The 12,008-nt window shown below is 36.4% G+C and overlaps 1 protein-coding gene across 2 annotated transcripts in view; it reads left to right on the top strand.

Moving 5' to 3' along the window:
- The window catches only part of VEGFC (vascular endothelial growth factor C), a 79,997-nt gene extending 68,317 nt beyond the window's left edge, over positions 1 to 11,680 (top strand). The window contains exons 5-7 of one of the 2 annotated variants that reach the window (XM_027122514.1): positions 7,229 to 7,335; positions 7,639 to 7,972; positions 11,212 to 11,680. In XM_027122514.1, the coding sequence (XP_026978315.1) occupies positions 7,229 to 7,335; positions 7,639 to 7,972; positions 11,212 to 11,326 (556 nt within the window). In that variant the 3' untranslated portion in view covers positions 11,327 to 11,680. The remainder of the gene's footprint in view (positions 1 to 7,228; positions 7,336 to 7,638; positions 7,973 to 11,211) is intronic. The other variant, XM_027122515.1, reaches the window with a different exon arrangement.
- The last annotated feature ends 328 nt before the right edge of the window (positions 11,681 to 12,008 follow it).

Genomic DNA, 12,008 nt, shown 5'->3' on the forward strand with positions numbered 1-12,008 from the left:
TTCATTCTTGTGACAGTTCATCTGTTCAACAAACCAAGTAGATTTACAGCCACGAAAACCTTTGATTTAGAATCTGAGTGTCTTTGGACTGTTCATCTATTACAATGGATCCTTAGTCCTAATGCTTAGAAACTTGAATATCCATGAGTTTTTCTTTTTCCCCTTTTAATTTTTCATTATTTCCCTTTTGATTTCAAGATGTACATTGTTGCTTTACACAAAATAGAGATAAACAGAATAGCATGTTGATTTTAATAAACTATTTCAGAGCAGAAATGTGAAGATAATTTACCTGCCAATTAAACTGTGACATAGTCTAGCACCAGTTGATCAGAAACCACCCTTTTTTTGAGCACTTTAAAACATGAATTTTTATTCTTCCCTGAAAATATCCTCTTCGCAGGTCAAGCCCTAGGTTCATATGCAATTATTTTTGAAATTTTAATTCATATGTCTATTCATCCTCTTTCCTACAAAGCTCATCATCTAAATATTGTCAAACACCTTCAAATGAGCACCTATGATATGAACTCAGGTAAGAGATTCCAGACCCTGAAGCGTATTTTTTTCCAAAAGGAAGCCAACCATGCTGTAGAGTGTGCCCGTCATTGGGCTGTCTGTTTCTGCTTTCTAAAAGTTAATAATGGAGAGCACAGCATCCCTGTGGTTTGCTGATTGACTGGTAGAAATGACAGCAAAATGTATATGACTGAGAAGATTTCATCAGTACATCCTCTGCGCTAGGCTGTTTCTGTAATGTTACCCATAGGTAGGGGCTATTAGATCAAAGATTTTGTGACATTTAATGTCAAGTTTACCCAGATCACATTGATGATTATTTTTAATAAATGTCCATATTATTAGACCACATCTACCAATCATCTTCTAAAAAATCTATAGACTTTTTTAGAAATTTTAGGTTTATAGAAACACTGAGCAGGAAGCCATTGCTCTCCCCCAACTAGTTCCCCTATTATTAGCATCTTTTTTTTTTTTTAAATAGGTCTTTATTGGAGTATAATTAGTGTGGTACATCTGATACCATTGACGAGCCAATACTGATACATTATCAGCTAAAATCCATAGTTTACTTTAGTATCTTTTTGTTGCACATTATATGGATTTTGACAGATGCATAATGATAGGTATCCACCATTATATTGTCTTACAGAATGTTTCACTGCCCTCATAACCCCTGTTCAGCCCTACTTCCCTTCCCCGAAACACTGCCCTCAACCAGTCATTTTGATGTCGTAGCGACACTGTCATGCCCTCAACACATGTTGTCATTGTTTTGGTTTTGCTTTTTTGTTGAGATGTGACTGTGATGAGATAATGAGACCAGTGGCTATTGAAGGACATTTTTACTGAATTCCTGGTTACTATTTTATCATTTCTCTGTTCTGATTCTGTTAGTTCGAGTTAAATATAGCAATAAAAACTGACAAACTGACCAATAGAGTAACTGCTAGATTTCCATTGTTTCAACCTACCATACCTCTCTCAACCTTGTATATCCAACCAAATCCAAAAAGTTTAAAAATTTAAAAAAGGAAACCACCTAGGCTTCTAGACTTATCCTAGCATCCTGTGCTGCTGTGCTCCGGTTCTAGTGACCATCCAACTCAAAAACAAGCACTCCTGCACGCAGCTAGCCAAGCAATGACTACATGGCATAACCCATGCTTTATACCCAAGTCTTAGATGGTAGCTGGGTTGTTGTATATAGCAGGTTACTGCTTTAAAACAATCATTTATATTTGCATAAAAAGTGAAAGATTAGATTTCTAAGCCCACTTTTTATACTAATGCAACGATTGTATTAGCCTTTCACTTATTAAGTCTAGAAAAATTAGTAAAACTATGGATTTTCATTAATCAGACATAATTACTATTTTTTTTATATCTTAACAAACCCAACTCCATCCACTGTTCTTCCAGTCACAAGCAAAATAGTAACATAAGCAGACGTAAGCACAAATGAGCATGAAACCAATAAAAATCAATACCAGGTATGATAAATATATGCATTTTATTTAGATATATTTCTGTTAAACATGTTCCTTTTTTAAGACAATTTATATAGAGCCTTTAAAATGAATATAATTCTGATTTCTACCCATAGTACTGAAGAAGCTACTTAATAACATTCACTATCAAGGCCATTTTTACTTAACCACTTTTCATTTGATATTTACCACTCTTGCAAAAATATAAGCAAATCAACATTTGTGTAGATTGCTGAGTGTATTCAAGGGCCACGCATGATGAACTCAAGATGAACACAACAGTTCAAAGACTTTTGGAATAAAATTGTTGAAACCAGGGCGCTGGTTTTCCCCAGGGCTCTGTGGCTCTGATAATGAAAGAATATATTTGCCCCCCCCACCTCCTATGCTGAGAGCAATCTTGAGCAAAAAGGGTCTAGATTGATATTAACCCGTAATGTATTACAGGTCTGAGTGATGTTAATCATAGTGGGCGAAGTTCAAACGACATCAACAGTTGGCCGTTAGGAAATCAAAACCCTATTTTGATTTTTTTCAAAATTAATTATGTAGTCAGAGTTCCCTTACGGTTTTCACAATGGAGTACAAGAACATCTTATTGAATATCCAACTGAATGACGTAAAGCTCCTTGGAGCTCGTAGTACATGCTTTCAAACTAATATTACTGGATCATACATCACTTTTAACAAGATTTAGCAAAGAATAGCTATTTGAAGAACACACCTGTGGACTATAGATGCCACATGATCAGCAGAATTTTAATCTGCTGGGATGTTGTAAAGATACCTTATTAAAAGAGCTTCCAATGAGATTAATCGATTAACAGCACAGTTCATCTCCATAGAAAGAATTTGCTTTTTAAAGAAGTCATTGAGTGCTACAAGTTGAATTAGTATTCAATTAATGTCAACATTCATTTTGAGCAACCTATGAAATATTTTTAAAGAGATACTTAGTAAATTATATCAATAAGCATTTTAATATAAATCAAGATGCAGTTCATTTTTTCCACTTAGAAATATATTACCAAGATGATAGTTATTTGAAAAAGAATAACATTTCAGCTCAGCTCTAACTAATGCCAAATAAAGGTGGTAGTATGTCTTCATTCCTTAAATATTGATTTGGAGAGTCAGGGAATTTCAAGTATATAAAAACCCGAGTGACAAAAAGTAGAGATGAAAGTCCAAAACATAGGATGCACAAAATAGCCTACTACAATGTTCAGTGCACAAGAGCTAGTAATTATTACCCAATGTGTAGAACTTAACACATTTTGGAGCAGATTAATCTTTTAGCATTTCGAAAGGAAGGTCAATGGCAAAATAAGATTGATTTGATCATTAAATTTGTTGTTCTCTAACACACAAACCGTTAAATTTTTGTTCCCCGGTTGTTGTTTTTTTGTTTTTTGTTTTTTTGGTAACGCTATTTATTTATTTATTTTTTGGCTGTGTTGAATCATCGTTGCTGCGCGCAGGCTTTCTCTAGTTGCGGCGAGCGGGGGCCACTCTTCATCGCGGTGCGTGGGCCTCTCACTATCGCTGCTACACAGGCTCCAGACGCGCAGCTTAGTAGTTGTGGCTCACGGGCCTAGTTGCTCCGCAGCATGTGAGATCTTCCCAGACCAGGGCTCGAACCCGTGTCCCCTGCGTTGGCAGGCAGATTCTCAACCACTGCACCACCAGGGAAGCCCTGTTCCTCGGTTTTCATTAGCAAAAAGCAATAGCTACCAAACCAGCCAAGTGAAGTTTTGAAACAATTAATGAAATAATTCTTAGAAAAGCATCTTTATCCTCCATACAAATGATAAGCAGGATTGTGGATGTGTTAGTGTGTGTAGGGATGGGACAGGAAAAGTAGGAAAGTTAACCTATTTACATATGATTCTCAACATAAATTACTTCACAAATAATTGCACAATGTTCTGCTTTTCTATGCAAACAAAATGTGCCTTTGAATCAATAGGTTTTATAAATACAGTATACAAGATAACTGATTTATAAAATTTTTAAATATGTTTACACACATTAATATTCAGAACTCAAAGAGAAATTTCAGTAGGATAAAAATGCTTTGGAAATTAAGATGTGTAGAAGGTAAGTAAATTGTGCTAAATCTTCTATCCACCATGAAAACATTTCCTTTCATTCTAACATAACAATATTTTGGAAATTGTGTCTCCCATCTTTTCACATGAGAAGCTTTAAACACTTAGAAGATGCTATTCACTTTTAGAGCAGGGAACTTGAAGTAATTATAAAAATATATTCTATCCAAATATGCTTTTTTTATTGAAGTATAGTCAAATATATGTTTCTTTAATTAAGTCGTATCTTACCAGGATTCCAAATTTCAGCATTGAATTGTGTGTTAACGCTGATGAGTAGAAGTTTTTTTTATTTTTGGCAAAGCTTCTGAAGCTATAGTTTTCTAGAAATTTAAGTTTTAAGAATATTAGAAATTAAAATATTTAATTCACTTTGAGCAAACCATAATTAGTTGGCAATAAAAGTTTATGTTGGCAAAACATTTCAGGTATAACATAATTGAAAGTGTTATTCTGAAGGCCTTATTTTTATCATGAACATTCAAAAGCAAAAGAACTATGAAATCACTATTTAATTCTATAAAACTAGGCAAGGCACCTTCTTGTTTTTTATGACACTTCCAGAAATGTCATTTCCTACATTCATTTCTACACACAGTCCATACTTTTGAATTCATACTTCTGAAGATGCGAAATATTAGAGAGAAAACTATATTTTTCCTCACTACATAAGAGAGAGGAAATTGTTTTTGCTTCATACCTGTTTGGGATAAGCAATTTTGCATACATATTTATACTTAAGCACAGACACATTAACACATACTCCTGCAGTTGAAGATTTTATCTTTCACCAACCTCCCTTAGGCTAGTGATGGAGATTATTCTTGACACTTCCCATTTAAATAGCTTAGATGTGTTTTGTCTACTTTAATGACTGTAACTAAAACAAATACATCTGGCATTGCAACCATCTATACACAAACACACATACACAACACATGTGGGACAGGGAGGTTGTGTGGGGGGGGTTGTATATGCATATTTATACACACATATCTGTCCATGCACATTACATACATTTCAAAAATATTTATATGCATATATATATATAATTGAAATAAAGTTGCAGAAAACATTCTTTACCACGTGCACTCTAGTAGTTCATATTTTATTATATGCTATTCTTTTATATTTTAAAAATGCATTTCCCAGCCCATATAATTGAGCTCAAGATCCACTAATGGGTTGCTGCTAACAGCTGGAAAAACACTGGCTTAAGTAACGGCAGTATAAATCACATATTGGCAAAATTAAAGATGCTTTTCTACTGCGACCACAACAGCACTGTACCCACCTGATACCAACATGGTATCAGGAATGTATTACTTAAAGGACGTATACGTCAATGTTGGGACAGCGTAGCCAGAATGGTTTCATCATCATTGATAGACAGAAGAGTGACTTGAGTTTCATGAGCCGGGATTAATTGCATTGCTGTTATACACTTACACATAACTGCTTCTTATTTGATGGAAGGCTGCTAAAGTTTTGGGTAGGATGTAAATTTAAAAACACAATACTATTTTGGCAAATTGATAAATGCTGTCTAGATTTTATGTGGAACAGAAACATGTTCATGACTTCCCAAGAAAATAATGACAAAAATATGTAATGAGTAGAGATTTGCTCTCAGGGATACCTCAAGTTATTAGGAAAGTATAATATTCTCCAGGAAATATTATTCAGTGAAAAAGCAAGGTCTGGAACAGTGTATAAGGGATGCTATCTTCTGTGTAAAAAAATAAGAAAAAAATACATACATATAGACTTACATCTTTTCTTTGCAAAAAGAAACACTGACGATATAAACCAAAAGGTACGAAAACAGCATGCTGGAGATATGAATCCAAAAGACCTCTGAATATACTTTTTCTCATAATTTTAACTCTGATGATCACATAAATGTTTTCCACTTTCAAAATAATGAGTTGAAAAGAAAAAACATGTAGTATTTGCAGGATAAAGCAAATATCTCAATATATACTTATATTTAAGCAAAGATGGTTAGAAACCAAGATTTTAATGGAAGTTATTAGTTGAAGTCAAAGGACTAAATTTAAAACCCCAGTAATGTTCAACTGGATTTGGAAATAGCACTATGAATTTTTTTCCCTAAAAATATGTACAGGTATTTCTTGCTTAAGATCAATAACCTATTCCCCCAAATATAATAATGCTCTTCTCCAAAAAAGAGAATTAGGGCTCCCTGAAGGGATGGCTGATCCAGGCATGGGGGAGAAATTGGGCAACATGAGTGTATGGCATCTGTTCATCCCAGAAAGCAGAGAAGCTGGAAAAATAAAGGGGTCATGCCATACAGGCACCAACACGAAGGGGTCCCAGTTAGGCAACAGTGAGACAATTGGCACATCAAAGGAGCATTTGAAGCCCATATGTTCAGATTTTTAGTTAACTAAATAAGGAAGACAGAAGGAGGAAGGGGAGGAAAAACTAGAATAACAACAAAGAACATGGTCTTTGATTCCTTTCTGTGGAGCGAGGAGTGGGAAATCTGTATTAATGGACGCTTTACAGCTATGGGCATCTGTGCTTCAGAAATAAGGCCGTAAAGGTGCATAAGGATGTTTCCTGTAGAACTGTTTGAAAAAGCCGTAAATTGGAAGAAACTCCAATGACTACCAATAGGAGATTAATAAAATAAATAATAGTACATCCATTTATGGACTACGATGCAGCCAGTAAAAATGATGGAGCAGACTTCATAAAGTGACATATAAAGAGGTCCATAATATATCGTTTAATGGAAAAAGGAAATTTCAGAATAGTGTAAAAGGCTTTATCCCATTTTTTCATGAAGTAAAACAGTATGTGATTGTAAATAAATGCATTTGCCTTAAAAAGCTAGAAATCTGGAATGAATGATATAAGACCATTCCACTAACAGTGGTCACCTCTGGGATCAGAATTTGACAGCACCTGTGGGTGGGAGCAGTTTGAGAGGGAATGTTTGCATTTCATTTTATATATTCTTACATCATCTTAGTGCTTTTTTTACAAGCATTGTTGATTTTGTAACACATAGGTAAGAAAAGAGATGATCCCTTCCATGTAACAATTGTTCTCTTGCTTAACCCATCTCTCCCACAGATGCCAGGCTGCAAACAAGACCTGCCCCACAGATTACATATGGAATAATCACATCTGCAGATGCCTGGCTCAGCAAGATTTCATTTTTTCCTCTAATGCTGGAGACGGTAAGCCGAATGCTGTATTAAAGACTAAATGTCTCTGTTTTGATTAACAAATATTGTAATATTAAAATCACATGTACAATGTTCATTTTCATGCTTTGAAATCACTCACTACAAAATAGGACACTTTCTGCTTTGTATTGGTATTATTTTGAAATTCTTTGTAAAGGAACCTACCTGTGTGTAGGCACAACCCTTTAATGAACAACAGGGAAATGAAAACACTTTTAAAGGCTTTTTATTGTTTCCCACCACACCCAGCACCAAGTAAGGGATAGTAAAGATGTCCTGACTGTGTTTATCTAGACTCTGCAGACGGATTCCATGACATCTGTGGGCCCAACAAGGAGCTGGATGAAGAGACCTGTCAGTGCGTCTGCAGAGGGGGGCTTTGGCCTTCCAGCTGTGGACCCCACAAGGAACTGGACAGAAACTCATGCCAGTGTGTCTGTAAAAACAAACTCTTCCCCAACTCGTGTGCGGCCAACAGAGAATTTGACGAAAACACATGCCAGTGCGTATGTAAAAGAACCTGCCCAAGAAATCAACCCCTAAACCCTGGAAAATGTGCCTGTGAATGTACAGAAACTCCACAGAAATGCTTCTTGAAAGGAAAGAAGTTTCAGCATCAAACATGCAGGTAAGAAATCTTCATAAACAAGTATTCATTTCTCTTACTAGAAACAGTTTTCTCAACGCAAAGCAGTTTTCTCAACCAACATATTGGTTCTTTGTTAGAATGGAACTAGTTAAGTTCTGGAAGATGAATTCTGATATTTGTAACCAATGCTAAATTTTTGTGAGACTTTGCCCCCCAAAAATAAGGTGGGAGTCCTGGGAACCAAAACATTCTGATCCAAGCTCAGAATGCACTAAATCCTTGTTCCAGAGACTAAGGTAGCAGCTCTCCACATGAGTTAGAGAACAGATGCAAAGGACAGTCACTTGTGGAGCATTTTCAAAATAGATCCAGGTAGCGCACACCTGCCCCCAACAAAATGATGATGCCATCAGATGTAATTTTGTACAGCTGTTCTAAGTGCAGAAAATGTGCAAGCTTTACAAAGGATAGGATGATACCGTTTACTGTGGAATTGTATCTAGAAATGAAAATAGTTAAGCTAAGTATAATATTTAATGGAATCAGAGAAATAAATTAATACGTTGTTCAAGGTTACTCAAGACATTCCTTAAACCTGATTCTGCTCCCTTCTTCACAAGAAAAAAATGAGTCTCTTGGACTCAAACACTTTCAGTGTTAAGCCCTGAACCTCTTCCTCTTTGATCTGAGAATAAGCCAGACCTGTGCTTTTGACATTTGCTCACACTCTCCTTCAGCATCTCGCTCCACCAATCACGCCCTCTCCCTTCCATACCTTCAATGTCCTCAACTCTAGTGTTCGTCCCCCTCAATTTTTTCTATTTTATTGGCATCTCACTGCGATTTTGACCATTCTGTAGCAACCAAGCTCTGTCCTTGTCTTCTGAGTTGCACCAAGACCAGGCATTTGGCATTTGTCTGTTCACCTCTTTCATCTCTCATTTATTCAACCAACTGGAACCTGGTTTATGCCCTAATATTTCACGATCAAGTTCAGTAGACCCTGCATTGTCAAATCCGATGGACAATTTGGTCTTTCTGTAAAACTGTCCTTTCCGTAGTTTCTCTTTAGGCTCTCCTCTGTTTTGAGTGAGACAACATTGTTCTTTCCTGGTTGTCCTTTAGGTTTTCTGACCACTTGCTCTCCATCACTGGAGTTCTCACTAGGTTCTCTTTTTGCACCCACTCTTTACAGATGGTGATAACACCCTTTCAACAAATGATTATTCACACAACTTAAAACTTTATTTATTTACAATTATTTATAATTGTAAATAACTACAATTTATTTACATTTATTTACAATTTAGTATCTGCATGAATACTTCCATTTATCTACAGTTTAGTATCTGCATGAATGTTCATCATTACCTTTATCTTCAGTAAATAAAGTATCCTTCTTTTTGATTCTCAAGAGTTTGTATTCCCACTTCAGTTTATCTTTCTGATGATTTGTCCACACTAACATGTTAGCTAGTGCATGAGGAGACTTCCATGAATCTAGGTATCTCATTAATGACTTTTATTTTCTTCCATTATCATTTCAGAAGACCTGATAGGAATCCTTGTTTTTCCTCTTTAGAATATTCTGGGCAATGATATTCCAATTTTACTTGCATATCCTACTCTAATCACCAAAAGGATATTTCAAAAATGCAGAATATAGATACTAAATCTTATTAAAGATCATGAAACCATTTTTTCATATTGAATCTGAGTGAACCCAGTATACATTGAAAAACCTGAAATTTTTGTTTACATAAAACTAACCAGCTCGGCTTCCCTGGTGGCGCAGTTGTTGAGAGTCCGCCTGCCAATGCAGGGGACATGGGTTCATGCCCCAGTCCGGGAAGATCCCACGTGCCGCAGAGCGGCTGGGCCCGTGAGCCATGGCCGCTGAGCCTGTGCATCCGGAGCCTGTGCTGCGCAACGGGAGAGGCCACAACAGTGAGAGGCCTGCGTACCGCAAAACAAAAAAAAACAAAAAAAAACTAACCAGCCATATTTGTCTACAGAATTCTTATATTAACTTAGTAGAAAAGATTTCTGTCATTGTGTTTCTCCTCATCGCATACACTGTTCCTTAATGGCTTTCTATTTACTAACTCTCTCCCCATGTTCATTTTTCTAAGTGTATAATTCCAGGTTTTATGCATATACTGAAGCGAAAAAAAAGATAGTTTAATATTTTGAACATATATATACTCCTCATTTTCTCTTCATATTTATTCCAGAATTGTGGCAGGCAGAGTATATATTCTGTGGTTCACTGCCTTAATCAGCAACTTACATTGATCATTGAGAACTGTATCTCTTTAGTAAAGGAATACCAGTGGCCTTATAATAATGTCATTGTATTTAGAACTGAAAATAAATAAATAACATTCTAACTAGACATGCTTTCTTTTCTGGAGTAAAAGAAATGCTGTTTCAAAATCACATCTGTAGTATTTCTGTGGTGCATGTTTGATCTCCAGGTCACCTTGCATTTTTCTTGCATTATATCCATCCCCACTGCCACATGTTACGTATACTCATCCTCCAGAAAACTCCTTCAAAGATAGCTCCCATTCACTGGAGCAACAGGGCTGCTGACGTGATTGGCTGCTGGGTCGTTTGTCCTTTTGCCACTACTAGAAACTGGACATCTGGGGTAGGAGGAAAGGGACCCTCACAGTGAATACTGTCCCTCCCAGTGCCTTCCCCCAGACCGCACTGTTTTCACATGGAGCCCAGGTGGAGGAGGGAGGCTGAGCCACTCTCGTGCAGCCAGCCAGCTGCCAGTCTAGTCAAGTCAAGAGTGAGGATGGGGCCCTCACTGTGGACGACAGTCCTGCCAGAATGGCTGGGTTTAATCGCTCCAAAGTCTGGGTTCCAAACGAGTCCCAGAGTCTTGTGAATTCTGCCATGCTTACGTGATCACGCTAAATCGGCAGACCTTACATATTCACTTCCAAACTTTCTGTTTTATGTTACTTTCATCTACGAAGCACAGAGCACCTCAAAAGAACTAATGCTCACAACACCTCATTCTTCCATTCGTTGTTTCTGCTGGCAAGACTCTTTCTTTTTTTCTTTTTTTAGGTTTTTCCATTCCTCTTAAATTTGGTAATTCCAGGCACAAACTTTAGCAATGTATAAACTGGAGAACAATTTTATGATAAAATGAGTAACTCTGTTCTAGTTTGGAACTTAGAAAAACACAAAAGTGCATTTGTAGCTTAACAACTCCATCTCCTTGGTCTTTAACAAAAGTCTGTCCTTCTTTGTTCCCCTAGTTGTTACAGACGACCCTGTACAAATCGAGTGAAGCATTGTGAGCAGGGACTTTCATTTAGTGAAGAAGTATGTCGCTGTGTCCCTTCATATTGGAAAAGACCACATATGAACTAAGATTGTATCTTTTCTAGTTCGTCATTTTTCTATCATGGGAAAACGGTGTTGCCATGTTAGAACTATGAGCACAGAGACTTTGTGGGACTGAACCATGTGGATAATGTTACAGAAATGGACTGGAGCGCATCTGCAAAAGACCTCTTTAAAAGACTGGTTTTCTGCCAATGACCAAACAGCTGAGGTTTTTCTCTTGTGATTTTAAAAAAGAATAATGACTATATAATTTATTTCCACTAAAAATATTGTTTCTGCATCCATTTTTATAGCAATAACAATTGGTAAAGTTCACTGTGATCAATATTTTTATATCATGCAAAATATGTTTAAAATAAAATGAAAATTGTATTATAAGCTGGTAAGTTGAGTCCATTACCATCTTACGCCATCAGCAAAACTCGATATTATGAAAACTGTCATCTCCCCCTGCCCTTTCCCCTTTTCTCTAATTGGATGTCAGATTTTGATTGCTGTATGATCCTGTAAAAGAAAGTTTCAGAGGGACAGCTTGCTATTAATTTTATTTAAATTCATCTCAATATATTTAATGAGTAGAAATGTTTTAGCCCATGACACTTTTGAATTTATAGCCAAATGAATCAATAGAAAACGTATCATCTTCTAAGATAGTCTGCTTAGTGTGGTTATGCAGTTGAAAGTTATTCAATGCCCTTGGAGCATT

The sequence above is a fragment of the Aethalodelphis obliquidens genome, unplaced genomic scaffold (assembly GCF_003676395.1).
Source record: "Aethalodelphis obliquidens isolate GAN/ISIS:26980383/991018 unplaced genomic scaffold, ASM367639v1 scaffold25, whole genome shotgun sequence".
Classification (NCBI taxonomy): domain Eukaryota; kingdom Metazoa; phylum Chordata; class Mammalia; order Artiodactyla; family Delphinidae; genus Aethalodelphis; species Aethalodelphis obliquidens.